The sequence below is a fragment of the Corythoichthys intestinalis genome, chromosome 17, assembly GCF_030265065.1.
Source record: "Corythoichthys intestinalis isolate RoL2023-P3 chromosome 17, ASM3026506v1, whole genome shotgun sequence".
In the NCBI taxonomy this organism is placed as follows: Eukaryota; Metazoa; Chordata; class Actinopteri; order Syngnathiformes; family Syngnathidae; genus Corythoichthys; species Corythoichthys intestinalis.
The window spans coordinates 33586712-33614358 of NC_080411.1; the positions used below are offsets into that span (position 1 = coordinate 33586712).

The following is a 27647-nucleotide window of genomic DNA, read 5'->3' on the forward strand; positions in this document are numbered from 1 at the left end:
TCCGCCCCTCTCTTCCAAAACATGTGGCCGCAAGTCCGATGACACGATTACTAAGTCGATCATTGAACTGCGGCCTAGGGTGTCCTGGTGCCAAGTGCACATGTGGACACCCCTATGTTTGAACATGGTGTTCGTTATGGACAAACGGTGACGAGCACAGAAGTCCAATAACAGAACACCACTCGGGTTCTGATCGGGGGGGCCGTTCCTCCCAATCACGCCCCTCCAGGTCTCACTGTCATTGCCCACGTGAGCGTTGAAGTCCCCCAGTAGAACAAGGGAGTCCCCAGAGGGGGCGCTCTCCAGCACACCCTCCAAGGACTCCAAAAAGGGTGGGTATTCTGAGCTGCTGTTCGGTGCATAAGCACAAACAACAGTCAGAACCCGTCCCCCCACCCGAAGGCGGAGGGAGGCTACCCTCTCGTCTACGGGGGCAATAAGTATGCCCACACCTGCTCGGCGCCTCTCACCGTGGGCAACTCCAGAATGGAAGAGAGTCCAACCCCTCTCGAGAGGATTGGTACCAGAACCCAAGCTGTGTGTGGAGGAGAGTCCGACTATATCTAGTCGGAACTTCTCTGCCTCACCCACCAGCTCAGGCTCCTTCCCTGCCAGAGAGGTGACATTCCATGTCCCAAGAGTTAGCTTCTGCAGCTGGGGTTTGGACCGCCAAGGCCCCCGCCTTTGGCTGCCGCCCAACTCTCTACACACCCGACCCCTTTGGCCCCTCCCACAGGTGGTGAGCCCATGGGAAGGGGAACCCATGTTGCCTTTTCGGGCTGTGCCCGGCCGGGCCCCATGGGGACAGGCCCGGCCACCAGACGCTTGCCTTCGAGCCCCACCTCCAGGCCTGGCTCCAGAGGGGGGCCCCGGTAACCCGCGTCCGGGCAAGGGAAACTGGAGTTCATTTCTTTTTCTTATCATAAGGGGTCAGTTTGAGCCATGCTTAGTCTGGCCCCTCACCTCTGGCACATCGATCAGGACTAATCTGGGCCCATACTTCTCTACAAAACTGCTGTAGTTAAGTCAGGTTTCTGGGATGTCTGGCATGAATCGCTGTCTTTAGGTGATGCCACAGCATCTCAATGGGGTTTAAGTCTGGACTTTGACTTGGCCACTCCAGAATGTGTATTTTGCTCTTCTGAAACCATTCTGAAATTGATTTACTGCTGTGTTTTGGATTATTGTCTTGCTGCAACATCCATCCTCTTTTTTGCTTCAACTGTCTGACAGACGGCCTAAGGTTTTCCTGCAAAACATCATGATAAACTTTTGAATTCATTCTTCCATTAATGATTGCAAGTTGTCCAGGCCCTGACAGCAAAAACAGCGCCAAATCATGATGCTCCCTCCACCATGCTTCACGTTCACGGTGGGGATCAGATGTTGATGTTGGTGAGCTGTTCCATTTTTCCTCCACACATGACGTTGCGTGTTAGTCCCAAGCAATTCAACTTTGGTTTCATCAGTCCACAAAATATTTTGCCAAAACTTCTGTGGAGTGTCCAAGTGCCTTTTTGCGAACATTAAATGAGCAACAATGTTGTTTTTTGGACAGCAGTGGTTTCCTCCGTAGAGTCCTCCCATGAACACCATTCTTGGCCATTGTTTTACATGTAGTTGATGTGTACACAGAGATATTGGACTGTGCCAGTGTTTTCTGTAAGTCTTTAGCAGACACTCGAGGGTTCTTTTTTTACCTCTCTGAGTATTCTGCCCTGAACTTTTGGCTTCATCTTTGGTGGACGGCCACTCTTTGGGAGAGAAGCAACAATGCCAAACTCTCTTCATTTTTAGACAACTTCTCTGATTGTCGATTGATGAACATCCAGACTTTTAGAGATGGTTTTGTATCCTTTCCCAGCTTTATACAAATTAACAATCCTTGATCGCAGGTCTTCAGACAGCTCTTTTGCCCGAGCAATGATGCACATCTGGCAATGCTTCTCATCAAGACAATTCTTACCAGGTGTGTGTTTTATAGTGAGCAGGGCAGCTTTAAACCACTCATTAGTGATTGGGCACAGACCTGACTTAAATTGTTTGGTAAAAATTGTTTTCAATTGCTCTTTAAGTCTCCTTAGGCAGAAGGTTGACGTTCTTACTTTTCCCCCTTCTGTCATTGTTTGCATGCTATTCTCATTAAAATATAAAAACCTATAAATGTTAGAGTAGTTTTAGTTAAAACAGACAGTTTTTACATCTGTGTGGTTTTGACAAAGATCAGATCACATTTGATGGTGTTTTTCTGCAGAAATGTGAGAAATTCAAAAAGGTTCGGATACTGTACTTTTTCATACCACTGTAGCTTGAGAAAACTAGATTACTTTAATGTGATTTCTTTGTGGGAAAAATCTTGGTGGAATACTTGATGTAGCCCACACTCACCCAAACTATCTTCAGCAGCCTGCGGATAAATTGAGTTTGAGGCCACTGCCTTAAGTGAAGCTAACATCGATGTTTTTAGAATGTGGGAAAACCATGGAAGCGAACCCCATCGAAATCCAAAGTAAAGACCTCTCAACTGTCAAGCAGAAGCGCTACCCGCTCCTCCATCATGCACCCATAAGAGTGCATGTTGGAAATAGGTTGCCGACCCCTTGTTGATAAGATTCATGCACACTCACCCAAACCTAACATGGTCATCGAGCCACTGAATTTTGAGGCAGGTGATGATTAGCTTCTTCCCAGATGTGAATACAAATGCCGATAAGCAGATATCACCTGTAACCTGTGATTAAAGCACAGCATTTACAACATTAGCTACACAATCAAACACTCAACCTCAGGGAACCAAGGGTGTAGGTTTGGTCTCAACATTGGTAGGGACGATATAACAGCATAACCTGCATGTTAACTTTTTGCTGGGGAAGGGACATTAATAAGACCAAACAGATTATTGAACAGGGGTCACCGCCACATTTCTCATGAATATAAACATAGATAGCTCATGAATATTAATTGATAGGCGAAATGATCAAACCAAAATAAATCTGTATTGACTTCTCCTTTTATGTGAATTGGTTCACGTGATCCAACGTTCGATTCAAACCATTGTTTTAAAAAATTATTAAAGAAACATTTTGAAGTGCAAGTCCCCTTATTAAAAAACTGGAGCGCTATCCAAGAATGGGTCCACCTCTGGAGGACACTGGAGCACTCCCAGACGCAAACTAAATTATTGAAATATAAAAGTTATTTGGAAAAAAAAAATCATGAAAAAAAAAATCAGATATCACAGGACTGATCTTAATCTGAGCGATCCTAAACTACCCCAAGAGTCAAACCAAAGTACTCTCATGAAATTCTGATGTGTGATTTCATTTAACAGATTTTTTTTTCATGTCAGTTCAATTTTATGTCAGTGTCCCTCTGAAGCAGACCCATTCTCAGGAGTTGCACTCTGAAGCCACCGCGTTGCATTACGGTAATACACATTATGCAAACAGTGATGCAAATGAGGGACGGCTAGCTTGACTTTGTTGTTCCTTGTGGAAGCTGGCCTGACCGCAGTAGTTTTGCAAGTCAGCAAGTTCACACAGATTAATGCTATGCTAACTCTGATGCAAGTCGGACTTTTAGTAGCAAAATTAGTGGTGTTTGCCCCACCTCCACAACATTGACGTCTTTTTACATTACTTACAGTGGCTAGTGCTGACCGAAAAAAAAATTCTAATATCCCTCCTCTTCGAAGGTGGCGGAGGAGGCGGCATGTTATATTTCTGTCGGGGACTGGGCTGTGTGTGTGCGTCTGTGTCTGTGTGACGGGAGGAGGTTGAGGGGGGTCAAGTCATAAGCCAATAAAACGTGTTTGAGGGGGAAAAAGTGGACTGGAAAATTCAGCAGGTGAAAAGGGGTAAATGTAAGACTGAACACAATGAAAATAATTCACTTAATTATGGTAGGGTCTATTCCAGGGGTCAGCAACCCGCGGCTCTAGAGCTGCATGTGGCTCTTTAGCGGTGCCCTAGTGGCTCCCTGGAGCTTTTTCAAAAATGTTTGAAAATGGAAAAAGATGGGGGAGGAAAATATATTTTTTGTTTTAAATGATTTCTGTAGGAGTAAAACATTCTTCTTATTCATTAATATTGTAATGAAGTTAAACTTGAGGCAGCATCGTACAACAAAGTAGTCATGTGGTGCGTCATCACTATAGGATGCACTGCAGGGAAAATAAACATTTAATAATGAAGGCTCATTACGTATTTGTAGCCAACTTAGTCAATTGTTAGTAGGCTAATATAGCTAATATAGATGCAAAGAGCATGTGTTGCCCTCACTATAAGGCTTTTAATTTTTTGCGGCTCCAGACATATATGTTTTTTTGGTCCAATATTTTTCAACATTTTGGGATGCCGACCCCCTTTTGTCTATTCTATCCTTACAACGTATGGGAAGACAATCTAAATTACCCAAATAACTGAACTCATTATACAATGCAAATAAGGCAATTTGAGCATCCTGAAAAGTTGGTAGCGTTATGTCCCTACCGTCCCTATGCAAACCTACGCCCTTGCAGGGAACACAAATCTCACTGATAAACACAAACCTGGCTCTCCACAAAGACATTGCACTGGGTTGCTTCTTTGTCCTTCAAAGTGGGCAGAGGATTGTCTTGTGGCGGCTGTATTTGCGACCATCGTCCATTTACTATGCCGTCACGTGCTAAAATCAAATCCTCGATGTCTATACATTCCCACAGGAACGCTTGCCCGAATGTGTTGACCAAAAGGATGCGCGTCCCTTCACCTGACACGTGGACGGACAGCCGTGCAGCTTTTCCTGAATAAAAAAAATATATATAAATTGCTGTAGGAAATTCTACAGAATAAATTTAGAAGGCTATTATGTTTAATACCAAACAACAAAAAACATCACACAATTAGGAATACCCACACAGTACAGTGGTACTTCTACTTACGAACATCTCTATGTAAGGAAGATATGCCTTAACGGGAAAATATTGCCTCGTTTGGAAAGAAATTTCAGGAGACGACAGGCAAAAATACAGTATGGGCTGCTATTCGCAGCTCCCAGGATTTATTGAACATAACATACTTATAGCTGCTCTGCCATTGGCTATTGCCTAGCATCTTCCTGGCATCCAATTGGCTGAGAGGGACTTCTACTGTATGTGTGTATCCCAGTGTCTTCTTCATTCACCCCTCATGTTCCAACAGCTTCACGTGAGTGTATTAACTTTTATTATCTATTCTTTGTTTGTTTGTTTACATGATGCACAGCTCTCATTTTATTGTTATTGTGTAATAGTCTAATAGCAGCATGTATTTGTAACATGTTTTGATGCATTTTTGTGCTAAAACATTTGTCTGAATTTTGGGGGGCATGGAACGAATTAGGGCATCTACATGGAAAACGTGTCTCTACTAATGGATTTTTCAGTTTACGAAACTACTTCCCGAACCAATTAATTTCGTAAGTAGAGGTAACACTGTGCAAGATTATTAGTCTTCCCTAAAATGACTTTTTCAAAATACAAACTTTGGAATTTGCAAAGAAGGCTTCTTCAAATCAAAATGGCTGAGGAACTGGTCATTTTCAGGCATGGCTCTTTGAGACATTTTTGTGTGTCCGTTTATGACTTATACTGCAAATTTATAACGTCTTATTCAGATAATTTTTCTTAAATCCAGTCAAATCATTTTCTCCATCGTGTTTTGAGTGTTAAAGACTAGTTAACAGATTAATGCGTCAGATTATTCCACTTACTTTAAGTAAATATTACTATTGGTTCTTATCAAACCATAAATCTAAAAATTGGTAATTTTTTCACCTAAATCAAGAAAAATTTGCATTCAAATAATGTTTTGAACGATATCTATTCTTGAATTAAGAGCATTTCCGACAAACAAGCTTTTTTTTAAATTAAATATACTAGTTTATTGATTAAAATAAGTGGTAAGCTTATTTTCAGCTAGCTATTTTTCCTCATTATTTCACTTATTTCTTGTAGATTTACACTGAAAACAAGCGAATTTAACTAGTTTTAAGGAGGTATGTTTTTGCAGTGTACATATCCATCTGATTTTGGTGAGTGAAACTGGTGAAGGTTTTTTTTTTTTTTAATTCTTCTAGCCTTCATCGGAGCCAGAAGTTTCCTCCTGAGGTCTCCCACCCCTCACTTTCCCCGTTCCTATCCCGCTATCTATCTGAGGGTCTTACTGCTTTCTGTTCAATAAGGTAATCATGGATTTGTTCAACTGGTCCATCAATGCATTTGATCAAACTGCACTACTAATAAGTACCGACCTACCTTTAGTACTAGTAATCATCTGAATGACTTCAGGGACTGCTGCAGCGGTCCGCAACAAGTCTTTGTCCGTGTTCCATAAAAATAGCTCACCCGAGGTTAGAAGTCCACAGAACCACATACCTTAAAATCACACAAACAGCCAAGATATTGATTTTTATTTTCCCACATAATAAAGTAGAAACTTTTGACTCCTGAGATTTAAACTTACCGTTGCGGGACGGAGCCATCGTCACCACTTTATTGAGCAAAGGATGGAGTTCAGGGGTCTTTTTCTTGGTGCGACCCGACACAATGTTGATCTTGCTAATCCGTTTGTCATCGAAGAGGAATACAGACTCCTTCTCCTGTAGCATAGGAGAGAATTTAGACTTCGTCTTTGGGTTACAAAATCCCAGGAATTATCTAAATTGGAAACGCCATGAAAGCTTACACGTCACTAAGTAGATTTTTTTTTTTTTTTTACTTTCTGCTACAAACAAAATTTGATGTATAAGCAAGATAAAAATAATTGAGCTACTAAGGTCCTGTACAGTCCTCACATGCTGTCAAAGAAAGCTATCTTTTTTTACATAATGCATTCATACATAATATTGAAGATTTAATGCTCTGGACGCAATGGTGATTTTGTACCTGTCCAAGCCAGCAGAATCGTGGCCATGGCTTCTTTCGTTTGATGCTGGACGACAAGACAACGTCTAGCTTTAGCTCCATGTTTGTGGTCACACACACCATTAGTGTTTAACGATTCTATCGGGAAACCATTCTTTAAATATTCACCAGAAAGCCGCTGCAAAGAAAGAAATTAAGATTTTCTCAAAATAATAGAATGACAGGACATATAATTCAAATGGTTATGTGTGAAGAACTGCAGATAATACAACCCAAATTCCAATGCAGTTGGGACATTGCATTAAACATAAATAAAAACAGAGCACATTGAGTTGCAAACCATATTCAAGTTATATTAAGTTTAATACACCAAAAAGACAAGATATTTAATATTTAAATGGATAAACCTTTTTATTTTTAGCAGATAATTAGAGCATTTTAAAATGATATCGGATAATATTGACATCGGTTTTTCATAATCGGTTTTATGCAAAACATACATCCAATTTCCAACATACAACTTAATTCATACATACATTTAGCCATAATATGTTAAAACAACACCAGGTAACTTTTCAACCTTCATAAAATATTTTCATAACATATGTGATAATATGTCGACTGACAACCAATTAATGGCACCTCTTTTATATCTTGCGGGAGTCTGTTGAAAAAAAAAAAACAAAAACAAATGTGCTAACTGCTTTATGGTATAGACCCTACCCACCGACGTCACAAAATCACGTGATCGCTGTATTGTTCCGCCCCCTTGTCCGTCATTTTGTGTCCATATTATCAATGGTCTCAATTGATCGAGCAATTTATAATGCATTTCATGGAAGACCCGCTGCTTTCGGATGCCGTAAACTCACTTGATGCGTTGCATAAAAGGCGTTATGTGGAAAAGCTTCAGTTTATCCATTCGCCAGATCCATTTTTGATGCCTAAATCGATGTTTTTCGACCCGCTGTGTTCACCGTATTTGCCTGACATCTGCTAGCTACCCTGATATGTACAACTATCTTGTCCACACAAAATCAGCCTATTCTCACGAAAGTTTGAAAAACTTTAAGAGCTTGGAGGCTTATAAATACTTCGTTGCTGGTTGGGTGAAACAGGTCCTCGCCCACGAAAATTCGGCAGGAATCTATCTTGTGCTTGGAAAGGTGAGTTACGAAATTTTCGATTCAAAATCTTTTGTTCTTGCTAACATCCACTGTCAAGTCTAATGTATTTCATGTCATTTGTCAATGGAGCTAGGGCTTTTTATGTTTATATGATTTAGCGATAGCACTCTCACTACATACATACGTGTATGTTGGCGGCGATTAGCCTAGCAATGATCTTAATTGTGGTTGTCAGCCCAAAACCCTCTAAATATATATTAAATGCATCTTACCAGATATAAAATGACTACTACATAATCTGTGGTAATCGTTTGGAGCCCAGTTTTCTCGTCGAATTGCAGCAGCCCATCTCGCTCCCTCCTCTCCGGGTCTCTCGGAATCCGGTAGAACTTCAAGTCTCTCCGTATATCTTCTCTGTTATTGCAACCGACCGCCACACACGCCGTCACCATTTTGATTATTAATGTTAACGAGCAGAAAAACACGCCGTAAATAGGAGGAATGTACGTAGCCGTAACAGGTAAACACGATGTGTTGACGGACAATTGGGCGGCACCAGTCAGGAGGGCGGAGTTGTGACGTCACGTGGGTAGGGTCTATATGTCACTTCCCTTTTCCCCATTCATTATAAAGACAGAAGTTGAGGTGAACGTTTTCGCGCGAATGCAGCAAAAAGCAACAAAAGAGACAGTTTTGTCTGAGGAGGAAAAAAAGAGGCTACCAGGATATACAGAATAAACATTGGCCCGCTTTTCACTCGTTTGCGTGACACCCCCTCCGCCCTTCAATTGAAGTCGTCAGCGCTGACGAGTTCGGTTGGGATGGGGGGGTTGCCACACGGTTGCTAATCGTCATATGCTATTGTTTAGCCACAACTGGAATCATTACCCCGTTACTATTCGTCCTTCATACATATATATCATATATTATATATATAGGAAAGTCAATTACATGCAATGACACTTTTCGGCCACCGGGGGGGGCTGGCCCCCCTGAAAATCCGCTTATGCCAAAAACCAACAATGAATGCTCGTGACCTTTGATCCCTGAAGCAGCACTGCATCACTGACATCAATGTGTAAATAATATCATCACATGGGCTCAGGAACACTTCAGAAAATCAATGTCAGGCACTATATCCATAAGTGCTAATAAAAACTCTATTACGCAAGGAAAAAGCTATTTATCAACAACCCACAGAAACACAGTCGGCTTCCCTGGGCCCCAAACAATTCAACAGCTGAAGTTGTAAATCAAACAAGAATGGGAAAGAATTCCACCGACAAATTTTGCCAATCGGATTTTCGCGAATGGGTGTCATTTTACAGATAGTGTACAGTGTGAAATAAAAGAGAAACTCAACACCATTTTATTCTGGTGACAGTTTGTTGATTTGTCCCATAGTGACTACAGTGAGCCAGTTCACTGCAAACCACTGCCACTCGTAGGCATTTTATCCCATTTACAGGCTTTAAAAGTGGAATGGAGAGATAAATACAGTACACAGGAACGCGATGGAGCTACGTGGGGCTAACTTCAGCGTCGTGGATAAAACGCTCTTTTTTTCTTCTTCGTGGTCACCGACCTAGTCTCTGCGTCATTCTGGAAGCGTTGGTCCAATTTACACCTCTTTCACCCCCAAAACGCTCGTCTAAGGTCTTTTTTCTCTCATTTTGTCGCCCCTTACGAATCCACGGTTCGGCTGATAACATTAGCCACCGAGCTAATTCTACGGAGAATAGAAAGCCTGTTTCGTTGATATTTGCGGTACTTACACGTTTTTGCTGAAACGGCGCGTTGCTTGAATGGCATCTTTTTTTAACCTAATCGAGAATGATTCTGTTTTACGAGAGTTAATGTAACAAATGATTCGAAACTCCCTCCGTTTCACAAGCAACACATTTCCCATGATCCACTCGGGGAAAGCCGTTGCCGTAGCAACGCGTGATGGTGCGACGTCAATGTTGACGCAACGTGTGAGCCTTATTTAAATATTTTACATAAGATATCGTACATCAAAACAACTTTTCTCTTGCTAGATTTCTTGATATTAATGATGTGTGCTATTTATGCGGAAACCAAATGGAAACAATTATGCATTTATTTTTTGAACGTGTGAAAATAAAAATAAAAATTGGTCTGTTTTTTCATGAATGGTCCCTATTACTTGAATTTAAAAGACATTATTTGTTACTACACTTACTCCATAACTAATAGTTTTTAATATTTAATACATTTTATAATTCCTTATGCTAGGTTTTTTTATTCACAAACAAAAGTTCTCACCATCTATATTTGCATCATTTTAATCAGAAATGGATTTTACACTGAAATCAATCAGACTAATTAGCCATTTAAAAAAAAAAAAAGTAGTTAACTGATGATAACATGATGTTTTGTTCCAATTATTTACATATTTACATGTTCAACTGTGTATATTTTCTTTTTGATCACTGTCTATTATTTTGTAATGATGATGTAACTAGTATTGTATACATCTGTTTACAGCTGTCAATTTTTGTCAATTTTTTTTAAGCAGATGGTTGTAAATATGTAAGTTTGAATTTAAAATAACAATAATAATGATAATTCTATTCGTTAATACATAAGTACTAAAATGTGTTAAAATGAAGACACCTGATTCAATAGTTCATTAATTCCTCTGTAGTAGATCATAAAACGGTAAAGGCTAATATTATATTTTTATTTATACGTAGGGTATTAATTTTCTATATTTGCTCATTGTGTCCAACATCAATATCATCATTTTGGGGGGGATTAATCAATAAATGTCGTTAATGGCACTGAAGCACGATCAGAGGCTGTGAATTATTTAATGATTGTAGCATGATTTCCTAACTGTCCAATCCATTTAAACTGTCCGTGCAACTGACCATCGCTGTCAGCCCCTAAATTCAAATGGGTTGGACGTCTCTCGCCGTCATTGGCAATTGGTTGCAATCCCACTTGACGTCACGTCACATGTATGAATACAGTATTTTCATTTTTCATATGTTGAACAAGTTCACGTGTTGTTTATTGCTAGTAAAAAAAAAAAGTGTTTTTCAGCTGACTTTGGGCTTAAAGTCCACTTCGAACACTGTGTTCTTACCGCCCACAAGTGACCACGTGACCCAATTCATTTCCTCAACTGCAGCCTGAAGGACTTCTTCTTTCTCCGCTTCAGGCTACTTAAGTTCGTGTCGTGGCTGTGGTGTCGGTTGGGGTTAGTTCTGTCGTGTTAAGGTTGATCACTCTTTTGGGCCATGATGCTCGTGCGCGTACTCGCGCTGGCCGCACTGTTCACCTGTAGCGTCCGGCGCGTGCGCGGCGGCGGTGGTGGCGGGGAGGTGACCAGCAACATCCTCCTCATCGTCACTGACGACCAGGACCAAAATCTGGGGGGCATGGTGAGTAACGGACACGCTAACTGGATCTTTGGACCCCTCAGATTTACCACGCCCCCTTCCCTACTCTGTGTATTTTTTGCTCATTTTGCAAATTCATCCAAAACTGTTGCTTGGTTGGGTCCAGAGGTTCCCTTCTTTTCTGTCTCTGCTACGGTTTTATGTCAAATTAGTCATGTGACTTTTGTGAACGTGTTTCTGATTGTTGTTGTTGTTGTTGTTGATGATCCCTTAAAATTTGTTCTTACCTGCATGTAGTTCACATCATTTTCTAAAATTTCGAATGTCCTGTGTATTCTGGATTAAATGATGCATTCTGATGGATTAATCCAATAATTGTTTGTAATCGTGTTTACTAAATCTAAGTAACTACTAAAATCCTAAATCCATACCAAATTGTAGAAGTTTCATTTATTGTAGTAGCTTTTTTCTAGTGCTTTCAGTGGCTCTGAAACGGGGCTGTCAAATCAGGGGCCTGGGGACAAGAGACCATTATAGGCCCCCCCTACCCCACCTCTGCCACCAGCTTGTCACGACAACATACGCAGTACTTTTAACGCTTTGCAAGCAATGACAGTGAAAATTTTCAAATTATTTAATTTGAGATGGACGGTTAAATTTAACAGACCAAAATGTGATGTGACACAATATAAAGAAGCAATTTCCATATATTGTCCCATGTAGACTACAATACAATACAACTGAGAGTGCCATGCCTGCCTGCTAAGCAACAAAACAGTATAACTAAACATCCTGTGCCTGCCCCCTACACATCCCTTGGGCTATCAAGCCCTCAAACAGTGATGTGCCTAGATTTTTTGAAAGCAAAGTCATTTATAATATCAGTGAAATCCAGTTTTTGAACAAGCTCACGCTCAATGAAGAGCATGCCGAGGATGTTAAGCCTGCCCTGTGATATATTGGAGCGTAGGTAGGTTTTTATTATTTTCATTTTACTGAAGGCTCGCTCTCCTCCAGCTCCAGTCACTGGCAAAGACAAGAAAATACGTAGCACTGCTACGCATTTTCTTGTCTGTTCAGCCTCGCGCACCTGCTCCCCACAGACTAACATATATCCCTGATCTCCCATCACCTTCTCTCTCCTCGTCTCAACGCGAGCGTCTTGTCATACCGCAGCTCAATAGGCTGCAAGCGGCCGGTGACAGACTCGAATCAGGCTTTGGTCACGGTGATCGCGAATGTAAACGTTCAGTGTTAGCGACTATTGTTCACTTACCGACATCAGCGTCCACAGCCAACTGTAGCCCTAATTCTCCGGCTTCTTGTCCCCCTTTTAAAAACTTCATCCTTTTTTCTCGTTCACCTCTAGGATCTTCATCTCTTTTTCTTTTTTGTTTTCTTCTCTGCACCCGATTTATGACGACTTGCCATGTTTAGAGTTTATAACAGTGACAGGTTTCCCGCTTCAGGGCACGTATGTAGTGTAGCCTTGAGTGCGCCAGAGCAGGGTCAAACCATTCTTTGCTAAGACAGAGGGGGTGGGGGGGGCGTTGTGTGAAAAAAGTAAAAAATATATATTTGAAATATTTAATATGTTAAAGTGTTTAAGTATATATCGAGTTGAACATAATATTTAATCAAGCAATGCTTTAAATAAAAAAGAAATATGTGAATGTAAAGTCAAATAAATTAAGGGTCATTCAGGGGCCCCTATGGTCCTGAGGCCCAGGACAACATACCCGGTTGCCCCCCCTTGTCGACGGGCTTGCTCTAAAACATTAACATCGGTAGTGAGTGAGTTTGCGTTTAAGTAATTTTGTAATTAATTTGATGAATCTGTCAACTAATTTTGTGATTATTTTATTCTTCTGATTAGATTGACAATTAATCTAGTTTATTTATTCCCTAGCCATTTATGCCAATGAATCATAACCATCCACTCTTCGCCCCTCCCATTTCTTGACTTTGAATTCTTGTCGTTCAGACGCCAATGAAGAAGACCAAATCTTTAATCGGGGACGCAGGAGTGACCTTCGTCAATTCGGTGAGTCTTTTCCGCTTCGCCGATCATTAGCGCTCCTTGACGGTGGGCTGCATGTACTTCCCGTCAGTTCACAGTGACGCCACTTTGCTGCCCGAGCCGCTGTAGCATCCTGACAGGTCGCTACCCACACAATCACATGGTTCGAAACAACTCTGTCGCCGGCAACTGCTCCAGCGCAGCATGGCAGAGCACCGGCGAGTCAGAAGCCTTCCCTGTCTATCTCAGCAAGCGCGGCTACCAAACATTCTTCGCCGGGAAGTACCTCAACCAGGTCAAGATCTCACCCACTCATTTCGTATAATCAGTGCTGGGCGAAATGAAATGAAATACATCGCCAAAACAAAAGTAAATTATGTATCGGTGTAAGTTCATTCGATCGTCAGTTTTAATCATATGTGAAGAATAGCTATTAGATGTCCCGATTAGGGGTGGGAACCTGTAGGTACCTCCCAAAACGATTGGAGACACAACTCACGATAATGATTATCTCACAATACGTCGATACAGCTATTATCTACACATGGGTCAACAAATCAATCTACGATATTCTACGATACAACTATTCCGGACTGTTGAAACCTGAGTCCTTAGTTCCTAAAGCTATAGGCCTCTCCAGTAGTTCTAGCCCAGGAACTATCCTTCGCCAGGCAGTCGTGTTCTCAGATGGGTACTGTGCCTAATGCCAACTGCTGTGACATTGTAGTCTCTGTCCACGCCACAACTACCTCTGGCAAAATAAAACCACGAAAACTAACTGAAAAAAAACTAAATGGAGACAGTCGAGGACACTGCAGCAATTCTCGCATGTTTGAAGGGAATAGTTTCGATTGGCGAGCAAATCAGCATCTAAAGACGAGACTGAAAGAGCATACAGATTTAACACAGGGTAGTTTTTTAAAATATGGCGGCTCCTTGAGACACACAAGTATGGAAGTGGCGTAGCTACGATTTCAGCGAAACACCAAACACCTACGTAATCAAGTTCTTATGGCCCCACTGAAAGTCCCTACGTCAGAGTAGGAACTAAAATACTCAGAGCTCAAGTTCCTGGTCCCTTGTTCCTACATGTGTGAACATGCAAAATTATGTTATCGTCCCCCAAAAGGTCTAGGAACTGCAGATAGTTCCTACATTCCGAAAGCGGCTTATTAGCGAGATAAACAAGCTATTTGGAAATGGAAAAAAATAAACATTGCAACATTCTCGTAAACAGATGAGTGTCTCAACTCATTGCCTGCCATTAACAACGATAGACATCCAATTCATTTAAGGCCTGGCTTCGAATAATCAGTGCTAGAATGCTAGATTTCCAATTCATTTTTACTGGGAGAGGCAAATGAATGAATGTTGAATGTCCTCTTCAAATGGAATGGACGTCTATCCCCGTCAATGGCGACCAATGAGATAAACTCTTGGTCTTGACTCCCTGTCTGACAGTACGGCAAGAAAGAAGTTGGTGGTGTGTCACATGTTCCGCCAGGTTGGGACCAGTGGCATGTGCTAGTGGGCAACTCTCGCTACTACAACTACACTCTGTCTCGAAACGGCGTGGAGGAGAAGCACGGCGACAGCTACGCCGACGACTACCTGACCGACCTCATCGTAAGTTTCTTACGGCCTTTTACGACATCCTCAGAGACCCACACCACGGCTGGCTTCCCGCCCACAGGCCAACCGCTCACTTCAATTCCTGGAAAACCGCAGTCCACAGCGCCCGTTCTTTTTGATGCTGGCGCCACCCGCGCCCCACTCGCCCTGGACTGCCGCCCCGCAGTATAGTAAAAGCTTCAGCGATGTCAAAGCACCTCGGGACGGTAGCTTTGACAAAGCGGCCAAGGTGAGGCACACGCGGGCCAGAGGGACCGCTGCCGCCATAGAAGCGCACCGGTATGTATTGACACTCCCTCTTTTTGTCTTTTCAGGACAAACATTGGCTGCTGCGCCAAGCAGTTAACCCCATGACCAACGGTACACTGGCGTTTTTGGACGATGCCTACCGTAAGAGGTGATGAAGTTTATTGTTATGTGTTGTAGTAGTTGGTAAAAAATGAAAAATCTAAATGAAAACCACACATTGGACGTCCAATTTATTTTGACGGTCCCAGTCAAAATTGGACGTCTATCCCCGTCAGTCGCAGCCAAAGAGCCAATTGGCTACCATTGACGGCCCTCCTATTTAAATGGATTGGAAATCTAACGCCGTCAGTGGCACTGACAGTTTAAATGGATTGGATTTGTAGAAAATCTAACAACAGAATAATCATTATATTGAACGAATTCATGAGAAATCATAGATTAATTGCTGAAAATGGATTAATCACAAAATGAGTCAACCGATTTATTAAGATAATTGCATAGTTATTTGACATATTAATCTATCATGAACTCATTCACAGCCGATGATCATGTTTCATTGACCACAATAGCGGCTATTGACAGTGTTTGAATTCATACAGTAGATTAAGTGAACAAAACAGATTCATCAATCAAATTTATAGACAGAGTTAATAACTGATCATGTTTCTATGCCATTGTCTGCATTGGAATGCATTAATTAATTCATTTTCCGAGCTGCTTATCTTCACGAGGTTTGCTGGCAGAGGTGTGCAGTAAGGCTTTACATGTACTCCGTTACATATACTTGAGTAACTTTTTGAGAAAAATGTACTTCTAAGAGTAGTTTTACTAAGCCATACTTTTTACTTTTACTTGATTAAATTTGTGAAGAAAAAACACTACTCTTACTCCGCTACTTTGGTCTACACAAGAGTCGTTACATGTCTTATTCTTCATACTAGATTTATTTTTTTTGTCAGCAATGCCAAGAGTAGTTCTATCAATTTCACCAATGAGACGTTTCAACAACTCACATGACTCCATTATACCAATCAGACGCAAGCTTGCCATTCTATTATCACGCCAGCCTGTTCAATCACGTAGCGTCTTTACAGCACCGTCGCAAATGAAGTGTTTAACATAGAGCGCTGCCCTCAAAATGACTCAAAAGCGCAGATTTTAACCTTTCTCTCCCAGTCGATAATTGGCAACGATTGACCACGGAAAACTGGAAAACTGATTCTTTTAATTTCATTATAGTAACTATCAAGGAACTATTCACTATCAAACTAGGAACTATTTTCTTACAAGGGGGCACTCATGCTTTTTTTGACAAATAATACTTAATTTCTGCCATTTTTTCCACTAAAAAAAATTAGATGATTTTTTTTTTCTTTAGCTTAATGTGGTTATGTAAGGGGTTATTGTACAGTGTTATTGGAAGAACAGTTCATATAGATAACTTTGTGGTGCGAAAAAAAAAATCTAACATTTGTAAGCAGTTACTCACAATATTAGTCATTACTTCAGGATTCTTTCACCAAATACTTTTTTACTTGTACTTTAGTGCATTTTTTGGATGAGTACTTTTACTTGAGTCGTACTATTTTGAAGTAACGCTACTCTTACTTGAGTACAATCTTTGGCTACTCTACCCACCTCTGGTTGCGGGGGTGCTGGAGCCTATCCCAGCAAACTATGGGAAGTAGCCAGGGTACACCTTGAATCAGTTGGAGACAAACAACCGTTCCTGCACAACCTCAGACATAGGGACAATTTTAGATTGTCCAATCACTAGAGGTGTGCATCGTCACTGCCCTCACGATTCAATTTGATTACAATTCGGAGGGCCATGATTCGATTCGATTCGATTCAGAGGGTCACGATCCGATTCGGTTTGATTCGGCACTGCATTGCGATGCATTAAAGCCTGGGATGCATTAAAATTCTAAAGCAAAGCATATTTTTCGTGAATCATGAGGCAACACAAGCGGTCAGACATTAAACAACTTTTTATTGGCTCTTGTGTCACTCCTGGTTGAAGTCAAATGAAAATACTTTCAGATATATATATATTATATAAAAAAAAACAGATCACAGCATTTCATTAGTGCTTTGACTGAGACCAGGGCTTTCTCTTTTTTTTTTACACACAGTAGCAGCCTTTCACACAGTCCAACATCTGAACTCCTGTGCAAAATCAGTAATAACAGTCACTGTATTTTAGTCACAACGATCCATCAATAAAAATATTCAAGTAAATATTATAAAGAAAACGACAAAGAAAATATTGTAGTGCAGCAGCATCTTTATCGCAGTATCAATCCTGGGATCAGTTCAGTTGCAAACAAAACATCAACTAAATTGCAATGTAGAACAAAAGCAAAATGTAGGCCTCGCCCACTATATATGTGCAATCAACTTAGAAATGCAATCAGTTACTACCACATAACAATAAAAAAATAATGATTTAAAATGAAGTGCAGCCGCATTTTAGCAGCCATACCAATCTGTTTCAACATGAGGAAATATCATTTTTTTGCAATCGAGAGAGCAGAGAGATAGTAGAGGTTAGATCGGGCCTAAAACATCCAGCCCGACACTACACGGCCCGCTGGTATTGAAGCCCGACCCGGCCCAGCCCGAAAAACCCGATTTAAAAAAAAAATGTATTTGTTGGAGTGACGCGGGGAAAAAAAACGCAGCAGCAGCAATTTATTTTCATTTCTTCGAGTTGGCAGAAAAAAACGCAAGTTTTCTTAATGTTTAAATAGTCTACCATTATAAAAGCATTTACACAATGAAATAACGCTGCGAAAGTTTAATATAAAAAAAAAAAAACATGCGATTTTGCAGACACATAGAGGAGAAGATTCAAAAGGATCACATTTGTGTTGCCTTTGTGTGCATAAATAAAAGTGTCTTTCGTAACGAATCGCAAGCGCCACAGCGGGAGGAGAAGAAGAAAAAGCGGGCGGCGCCACTGCTGTTCATGTGCTTGCACAAGCAAATGCACAATACAGAGAGCCTGCTCTCGGTTTTATCCCTTTTTTTTTTTTTTTTTTTTTACTTTATTTGTCCGGCGTGGCGGCCAGACCCGACCCGACCCGAACGTGAATGCTTAACATTTTGGGCCCGACCCGTTCGGGTTCGGGTACAAGATCTAACCTCTAAGAGATAGGACATAACATAACAATGGCTGAAGCGGAGAAAGAGGGAGCGAGAAAGATTATTGATGCACCTAAGACATTGAAAGCAGACATCTGGAGACATTTTGGCTTCTATGAGGTTGGTGGGAAAGTTGACCAGAGTTATACAGTGTGTAAAAAATGAAACATGAGAATAATAATACAAATGGGGACACCAAATCCGTTGCATCACCAGAATTGTGCAGGGAAGATTTTTTAACGTACTTATATATTTTAAAATGCGCTGAATCGATTCGGCTTGTTGCCCGCATCGAATCGAATCGTCCATGCCCCGCATCGGGATGCATTGCTGCATCGATTATTGTTGACACCACTACCAATCACCCTACCATGCATGTTTTTGGGATGTGGAAGGTAATCGGAGTACCTGGAAAAAGCTACGCAGGCATGGGGAGAACATGCAAACTCCACACAGGAAAGCCGGAGCCCGAAAATGAACCCTTGATCTCAGAACCATTAGGGGGACATGCTAACCACTCGTCCACCTCCCCGCTACATTACAATTCATTTATGGTATAATATCGGCCTGAACGATATTGGAAAAAATATCATCACGATTTTTCGGGGGGTTTGCGATATATTGCGATATTATATTGCGATATTAAAACTAGAAGAATTTTCACCAGATAACTTGAATAGCTGTTTGGGATAGGCCTGAACGAAATTAGAAAAAATTAACATTGTGATTTATGTTGCCAAGGCTCCCCACTTACTTTTTGCATTGGTTGCACCCAACTTTTTTTCTTAAAATGCACCAAAACAGCTCACAGTGCAGAGAACAGCCTCTCACTTACACAATGAGTGACTGGCACAGCGCACTTCAGACTGGGCTGCAAGTTTAACGATGATTAACACATTAATGCCTTTGATCACAGAGTTACCGAGGCTTTTCAGGCAAAATCAAAGTTACAAACCTGTTAATCTCGTTAACCTTAAGTAGCAAACGCCAGCTGCACTGGTGACCAAGAAAATAAAAAAACAATTGCACGTCCTGCGATGTGACTAATGCGCATGCCCACATTGCGATGGCGATGTTCAAACTTCAAACGCTATACAGTACTGTCCAGGCCTAAATATGCTGAAAAAAAATACAACGTCGGTGTATTTATTTTTTCTCAACACTTCCAAAGCTTCAAGTTTCTGTCTGAGGTCAGTTTATTTCGAAAAATGTACCCTAAAAAATAGATCAAACTTTGCATGTCGAGGACTTGACGTGAAATGACGAGGCCCAGCCTGCACAAGAGGCATCACCTCGACAGTTCTGACACTAGTCATGTGACTAATGCCTCCAGGTGGCAGACACTGCTTTCCGTGGACGACATGGTGGAGAAGCTGGTGAGAAAGCTGGACGACCTACAAGAGCTCAACCACACATACGTCTTCTTCACGTCAGACAATGGCTACCACACAGGTGGGTCCATTTCCGGAAGCGGCTCCCCATCCGCTTGCGTGTGGGTCTGAACGCTGCCTGTGTCGTTTCTCCAACAGGTCAATTTTCTCTCCCCATTGACAAGCGTCAGCTGTATGAGTTTGATATCAGGACACCGTTGCTGGTCCGCGGTCCCGGTGTCAAACCCAACATCACGTTGAAGGTCTGGAAAGGCGCGTGAGCCTTGTCGCTTGTCCGTGCTTCTTTCCATTTCCATTATGTTGTCATCCTTCAGGCTCCCGTGCTGAACATCGACTTGGCACCGACCATTCTGGACATCGCTGGAGTGGACGCTGCCGATGTGGACGGACAGTCCTTCCTGCCTCTGATGGTGGGAAGACCTCTACAATTCTTTGGCTTCCAATACAGATTATGACATTCAATTATGTGTGGTACTGGCTGATACTGTACTGATACAGTTTTTGTTATATATACTGTATGTATATATTGCGCAGCATCAGTTCGTTATTTTGCAGTTCATTTTCAGTTCTGTCCAACACAAGCAATGACGCAGACTTTCCCAAGATCCGAGCAGCTAACACTTTTCTTCCCGCAATCAGGCGCCGTCCTTGCGCAACGGCTCGGCGCGGCCCTTCTTCCTGGTTGAGCACATGGGCGAGGGGCTTTCCAGCGGGGACCCTGCCTGCCCCGAGATGGGCCCCGGCTTGTCGGTGAGTAGACGGCCGCGCGTGTTACGACGAATACGCTTTGGACCGTGCCCGCTTGTCGTCGCCAGCAATGTTTCCCCGACTGCGTGTGCGAGGACTCTTTCAACAACACCTACGCTTGCGTCAGGACGCTGGACGGACGCGACGACATGCAGTACTGTGAATTCGCCGACAACGAGGTAAGAAAACGGCTCCAGTCTCATGACGCACTGGGAGCTGTCACTTCTTGTAGATGCCACGAGATGGGGGCAAGGAACTTGCTTTTGTGGTAAATAAGCTCCTCACTCATTTTACATTTAAGAATGTATGGGGATAAATGTTAAAATGCTTTCAAGGGGTAACTTGTAATTTTTTGTTGTTGTTGTTGTAGAAAACATTTTCATTTTGCCCCCCCCCCCAAAAAAAAACAATAAGAGAAAAAAGCTAAAAATTGATTTAAAAAAATGTTTTTTTCATTTTCAAACTACGAGCTAAAAATTCAAATTTTTCAGAAAAAGTCTGTAATTCTCGTATTGTCATTTCCTGTAGATGCCACAATATAGTGGCAGGAAGCTGCTTTTGTCTACATAAAGATTTAAATTTACATTGAATTGATGAAAAAAAAATGTTGTTAGGCAAAAAGATTAAAAAATTTTTGTTTTTGTTTTTATTTTGCCGAAAAAAAGTAACCATGTTCAAAACAAACAAAAAAAAGCTAAAAGTTTGCTTTTTAAAAAATGGTTAAATTGACTTCTCAGAGAGGCATGTTTTTGTTTCTTGTATTTTTGGGTCGTAACACAGTCACTTCTTGTAGATGCCACGAGATGAGGGCAAGGAACTTGCTTTTGTGGTAAAGAAGCTCCTCGTGTCACTCATTTTACATTTAAGAATGTATGGGGATAAATGTTAAAATGCTTTCAAAGGGATAACTTGTAATTTTTTTGTTGTTGTTGTTGTAGAAAACGTTTTCATTTTGCCCCCACCCTCCGAAAAAAACAATAAGAGAAAAAAGCTAAAAAATGATTAAAAAATTTTTTTTTTTTTAATTTCAAAGTTTAAAACTACGAGCTAAAAATTCAAACTTTTCAGAAAAAGTCTAATTCTCGGATTGTCATTTCCTGTAGATGCCACAATATAGTGGCAGGGAGCTGCTTTTGTCTACATTAAGATTTAAATTTACATTGAATTGATGAAAAAAAAATGTTGAAAGGCAAAAAGATTTAAAATGTTTTGTTTTTATTTTGCCGAAGAAAAGTAACCATGTTCAAACAAACAAACAAACAAACAAAAAAAAGTTAAATTGACTTCTCAGAGAGGCATGTTTTTTTTCTTGTATTTTTGGGTCGTAGCACATGTTAATATTAAAATTTCCAGAAGAGAGGTAATGTCATATTTCAACAGTACATTTGAACAAAATGCTCCCATACGGCAGCGCTTAGACTTCATAATATATTGACGGGACACGATGCGCGGGGCCGATTTATAAGGGGCCTAGCTCCATCAAAGCTGACCAAATGGAAACACAAAGAGCTTTTTACGTTGAAAATTCTTGTGAATAAATGCTTAAATCCCTGAATTCTTAACCGATATGGACCTAAAACAGTCTCGATTCTTGGTTAAAAGCTAAAAAAAAAAAAAAAAAAAAAGAAAAAAGGGGCAGTTAGCATTTCTTTTACGTAAATATGTCGAATGTGCTGCTAGTCTTTAAGCCACTGTGGCACCGCCTTATCACCACAAAGAGCTTTTTACGTTGAAATTTCTTGTGAATAAATGCTTAAATCCCTAATTCTTTATAGATATGAATGTAAAATAGTCTCGATTCTTGGTTAAAAGCAAAAGAAATGGGCAATTAGCATTTATTTTACGTAAATATTGCGAATTATGATGCCAATGCCGTAGCGGTTAATTTCTCCCATTGATTTTTTTCCACAATGTTTCAAAATACATGCATGGTACAAAAAATATAATAATTACCTTGAATCCTGGAACAAATCACTCCTGAGACAATCCTTGCTGTTTATATGCGGGATAGCTTTTTCAGACTAAATCCTGCGTTGGATTGCTGCATGTGTTTGAGAATAACTGCAACTAACTTCGACCAATTGAAGCAGAGTGTGGGACGGCCTCCTACTTAAAGGCGTGGCGCACTGTCTGGGGAATGTGTCCCGTCACTATCATTATAAAGTCTATGGGCTAGGCAAGTTAACTCCCAAATTATTTAAGAGTTAATTATTTGCATCTGTAAATTCTACTTGACTGGCATTAGAGTGGCCCAAATTGGCTGCAAAGTACAACTTTTTGCATGAACAAAGCTCCTCAAATGACTTTAACGCCGTTCCTTGGTGTACCCTCCACCCAATTAGTCCTTCGTGGAGGTGTATAACTTGACCTCAGACCCCCACCAGCTGGAAAACATTGTGAAGAAGGTGGACCCGACCATACTGCAGACCATGAACCAGCGCCTTATCAAGCTGCAGTCATGCCAGGGCGCCGGATGCCGCACCATCTCCACGTGAGCGTCGGAGAACGGGCCGTCGAGACGGTGACGAGTGTTGTTTTCTGCCTGGAAAAAAAAAACTGGACCAAAGCCACCATTTTGATTAGCACCTGCGTTGACTCCATTTTGAGGAACAGACCTTGTGTGCATTCCCCTTAATCACTCCTTTTGTATTGAATAAAATTAAGCCATGTTGTTAAACCATTGGCTGCCATCGACGGTGATAGAAGTCTAATCTGTTTTGACTGGGAGGGTTGGCAGTGATCACCGTCCAATGGCAGTGAAACATGATTGATGGTGATCCCTTTTATGATTAATGTTGAATAATTTTGCGATCGATCGCTTAACTCATTTGGCTGCCATTGACGGCGCTAGGTGTCCAATCCATTTAGACTGGAAGGGGCGAACGAACTAGCTTAGCCTGTTGACAGTCATCTGTAGGAAATTGAGTTTTTCTTATCGCTGTGCCTTTTGTCACTTTTTAAAAATCGGACTTACGTCATTTACAAAGCCATGAAATTGAATCATTTTTAATTGTTTTGTTATTTGTTGTGATTGTTTGCACTGCTGAGGCCTTCAATGTCAATGTTTGCACTGTACCAATGAAATTAAATTGAAAGATGCTTTCTTATGTTACTCATGTTTTTATTGCATGTCAATACTGTGAATCAATCAGGAATGTCCCAAAAATTGGAGGTTGTTTGAGAATGTCCGTCACAGATACTTGTAAACTTGCTTCTCCCGCAGCGTCTGCACCTCCAGCTTGACGGGGCATTTGTAAAAGTGTGCCAGGAGCGACTCTGTGTACCCGATGAGGAAGTAGAACCTGTTCGGAGGCAGCTTTTGCAGCAGCAGGACACACACCGTCAACACGTTGCCGCGCCGCTTGATCACCACTTCGTTGGCCAGGCAGCCGTGGAAAGTCCCGAATATCAGGCGCCGGATGAACGTGTCCTCCACAGCGCGCTCCGCCGCGCCCTCTTCGCCTTTTAGGTTACCTGCAAGAAAATTCAACTTTAAGTCCACATTTTACAGGGGAATTTTATTCAAAACCAAGTCTAAAATTTTCCCTTGAAAGTGATACCTAAGGAGAGAACGCTTGAGACTACAAATTCCCACTGATCTTCATCACAGTCAATGACCGCAATGGATGTCAAAGAAACAAAGATGACCCAAGGAATTATAAAATTGTTGACTGCACAATGAAAATATGAATATATAAAATATTTTTTAAATTAAAAAGATTAAAGAATAAAAATAATTATTTTCCCTTTTTGAAAAAAAGCAATATTTAACCAAACATTATTTACAAGGAGAATATTTGCCATGTTTTCCCCTTCCAGTTGTTAAAGAGAGAAAAACAAAAAAGTACTAGTATTATAAATTTCTTTGGCTACCATTGACGGTGATGGAGAGTTGATTTTAAGGCGTATATGACACCAAAAAGCAGGTTTATTTCATATTAAACACGATATTTTATGCTCCTGAATGAATTGGACTGCTAGGATGTGTGTGGAAGCAATTGATAATATATATATTCAAATTTTTGAAATCCCACGCCATGAAAATGAGTGACTTCCGGCCAAAGTCTCGAATTGAGTAAGAAGACGGATGTGACGTCAGTGGATGAGATCATCTTCACTATACAGTAAGGGTGTAACGGTACATGTATTTGTATTGAACCGTTTCGGTACGGGGTGCTCGTTTCGGAACGGAGGCGTACCGAACTAGTTTCTGACGTAATGTAAACCTTACTTTTCGAGGCTGTGAGTCGATCAGTTTACAGTTTCTTTGTGTACATTATATCTACTCAGTCTCCTCTACTATAATGAGGACCAACACGGTAGGACAGTTAAGAAACGTCAACCGCGCGACAACATGGCCGCTGCGAGAACGCAATGAAAAGCGGGCGTTAAAGTCAATCAGCCAATGCACACCAGTCGCAGTGCGGCCACGTGTTAGACCTGTCCCAGAAGTGGCTCAACGCGACGCACGCGAAAAGAACGGCAGAGTTGATTATTTGACGCGAGACGCGGCCCTCCTGCGTCAATACTACTAGCTAGGATCGGGCAGACCTGAGGTCACTCGTGTAAAAATACGGTAGATCCGGTCGATTTTCAAACTAATATGCAATCGTAACCCACTTTTTGAGTCGATCAGATCTCTTGAGTGGTAGATCGGGGCACAGTTGACTTGTCTTTGTTGATTTACTGCGGTCTTCGCTGCTATAATAATAACCAACACGGCCCCGTGTTCGATACAAAACCATCCTACCACAACAAAACAAGTAGGAACTAATATTCACATAGGAACGAAAGTTATACAACATAAAATATACAATATAAATGAATACTGCATCACATTTGTAAAATATAAACACATATCAAAATAAATAATAGCCCATTTCAATAAAACAAATTGAAATGAGCTAAAACACCTGTAATTAAATAATAAGAATAATGCACAGATCTTGCTTACACAATTAAATTTATTAATTTTTGTGTGGCGCTTTTACTTGAGAAAATCCACCAATAAAGCTTTTGAGAACCGTTCATGAGAAAAAAATGATTCATTGAGGCATTTCATTTGTAAAATACATGTTAAAATCTTTGTCATTGGGATTGCTTTTCTCTTTAGCACAGGACTTCTTTTAAGAAAGCTGACCAATACGCGGAGTCTGAAAGGCAAATTGTTGTTGGATTATTATCTTTAAATACCCGCTACTTTTTGAGCAGAATTCTAGCTTTGTATAGGCTAATGTTCCTATTGTTGAAAGCACAAAAGTGTGTAATAAACAACTAGTACATTTATATTTTGCATTTTGTTTTCTTACTGTACTGAAAATGAACTGACCCGTGACCTCAAAACCGAGGTACGTACCGAACCGAGATTTTTGTGTACCGTTACACCCCTACTATACAGCCATACTATTGTATGCAGAAGGACTGCTGATTATCATATGCACTTTAAAGGGAACCTCAGACATAAACTATGTTCATACGACAGGTCTTAATGCACGAATCCAATTTTTTTTCGTTTTTCCGACTCAAGTAAGGCATTAACTTGACGGTCTGAACGTGACAAGTCGTATAGAACTGGACCATTTCAAATCCGATCTGGGTCACTTTCGTATGTGGTTCAAATCCGATCTGGGCCACATTTTTCCAGAATGTCGCGGCGGTCTGTACTGTCAAGTCTCCCAAATCGGAATTCATGCAGCAATTACGTCATCAAAGAGCGAGGGAGACGCTACGGTAGTAGTGCAGCTGTGCGTTATTAGCTCCTAGCTTGCATAGAACAAAAAAATGACAATATGATATGACAAAAAAAATCGGATTTGTGCATTAAGACCAGTAGTATGAACCTAGCCTTAAAGACTTGTCCAATAAACCGCAATTGTTCTTACTAAAATATGTTATTAGAAACACAAAATATTGACTTTGATTAAAAAACTATATTTAGTACATCTTTTAACCTACGGAGGGCGCTATGTTTTAAGCGTGCAATGGACACTCGGGGTGATGACGTAGATTGTCACTGTCACTCGACGAATACTATCGGCTTCTGCAATTCCTTCTATGCAGCGAGACATCCAACACATGCGCACATCGGTTAAAACCGACGAGAAATTACTATTTTTGTTTTTATTACCTTTTCATTATCTCAGAATACTTTCTGCATGTGCTTCACTCTCATGCTTTTAAGCATTGTGTTTTCTTGTAGTAGCTTTAAAAAAGATTGTTGATCTGTTGACCACAATAATCACGCAGCATATTAAAACCATTTGATATCACTACCTTTAAGTATTTTCTTAAGGCATCTTTGGTATGTTCTGTATGTATGCATCTAAACAAAACATGCTGAAAGCGCACGGTAGATCTTTGGGTGTCAAATTCGCCTGTGTAGCACATTTTGGCAGAAAAGTTTTTTTCCCCTACTCTCGTCTCATCCCGTCTTTCCCGTTCATTTTGCTTTTGCTGCTCGTTTTTACCTTGATTGAAATAAAATAAGAATCCTAAAACTCACTAGTATGCTGCGAGAGCCATCCTTTTTGATGGCCGATGTGGTGAGGTTTCAGGGCCTGCTCGTAGGTAACAGGACGGTCGCCTTTGCCCACTCGGATGCGAGCGGCTCGGTTCTGTCAAGGGAAAGGCCATCAAAATACGCCTTGTCTGAGGCTGTTGGTTGTCTTACTTTGCAGCACAATGAAGTGACGTGAAGAGCTCTGTTTAGGGGAGGTCGTGACCTGCTCAGCGGAGCCTGCACACAAGACGCCATTTAGTCAAGAAAAAAAAAACATTTAATACCTTATTCTTAAACACATCTGTACTAAGACTATTATCCTATGCGTCACCAGTGACAGCCAGTGGTTAACACGACTAAGAGCTTCGAGATATGAATTAGCACAACCTTGTTAAATAAAGTTCCAGTCTTGACTTGAGTTCGAAAAATGTAATTTACATACTATAAAGAGAAGTAAAAGCTCCACAAAAAATGTTTAAATCGCCTTAATTACCAGGAAGCTCCGGCAAACCGTACTGGTCAAGGACGCCGCCATCTTCCTTTACACAGATATAATATTACTTGAGAGCTAAATGTGAAAAGTC

At 41.0% G+C, this 27647-nt stretch overlaps 3 protein-coding genes across 4 annotated transcripts in view; 1 reads left to right on the forward strand and 2 right to left on the reverse strand.

The window, feature by feature from the left end:
- cplane1 (ciliogenesis and planar polarity effector 1) overlaps positions 1 to 9930 on the reverse strand; it is a 66836-nt gene extending 56906 nt beyond the window's left edge. For both annotated transcript variants that reach the window (XM_057819175.1, XM_057819174.1), the window contains exons 1-6: positions 9786 to 9930; positions 6905 to 7061; positions 6483 to 6618; positions 6275 to 6394; positions 4550 to 4782; positions 2628 to 2731 (exon numbers count right to left, since the gene is read on the reverse strand). In XM_057819175.1, coding sequence (XP_057675158.1) covers positions 2628 to 2731; positions 4550 to 4782; positions 6275 to 6394; positions 6483 to 6618; positions 6905 to 7006 — 695 coding nt within the window. In that variant the 5' untranslated portion in view covers positions 7007 to 7061; positions 9786 to 9930. The remainder of the gene's footprint in view (positions 1 to 2627; positions 2732 to 4549; positions 4783 to 6274; positions 6395 to 6482; positions 6619 to 6904; positions 7062 to 9785) is intronic.
- Positions 9931 to 10914: 984 nt separating this feature from the next.
- gnsb (glucosamine (N-acetyl)-6-sulfatase (Sanfilippo disease IIID), b) lies at positions 10915 to 26012 on the forward strand. The gene is made up of 13 exons (XM_057819177.1): positions 10915 to 10994; positions 11080 to 11420; positions 13363 to 13422; positions 13490 to 13693; positions 14860 to 15024; positions 15092 to 15259; positions 15345 to 15427; positions 19760 to 19878; positions 19956 to 20059; positions 20132 to 20227; positions 20457 to 20567; positions 20633 to 20743; positions 22907 to 26012. Exons 2-13 carry the CDS (start codon positions 11277 to 11279, stop codon positions 23057 to 23059), a joined length of 1518 nt encoding a protein of 505 aa, XP_057675160.1. The 5' UTR covers positions 10915 to 10994; positions 11080 to 11276; the 3' UTR covers positions 23060 to 26012.
- On the reverse strand, positions 23650 to 27631 carry mrps24 (mitochondrial ribosomal protein S24). The gene is made up of 4 exons (XM_057819183.1): positions 27557 to 27631; positions 27235 to 27300; positions 27067 to 27178; positions 23650 to 24038 (listed from the first exon to the last, which is right to left on the reverse strand). The coding sequence occupies exons 1-4, from the start codon at positions 27596 to 27598 to the stop codon at positions 23755 to 23757; spliced, it is 504 nt and encodes a 167-aa protein (XP_057675166.1). The 5' UTR covers positions 27599 to 27631; the 3' UTR covers positions 23650 to 23754.
- Positions 27632 to 27647: the final 16 nt, after the last annotated feature.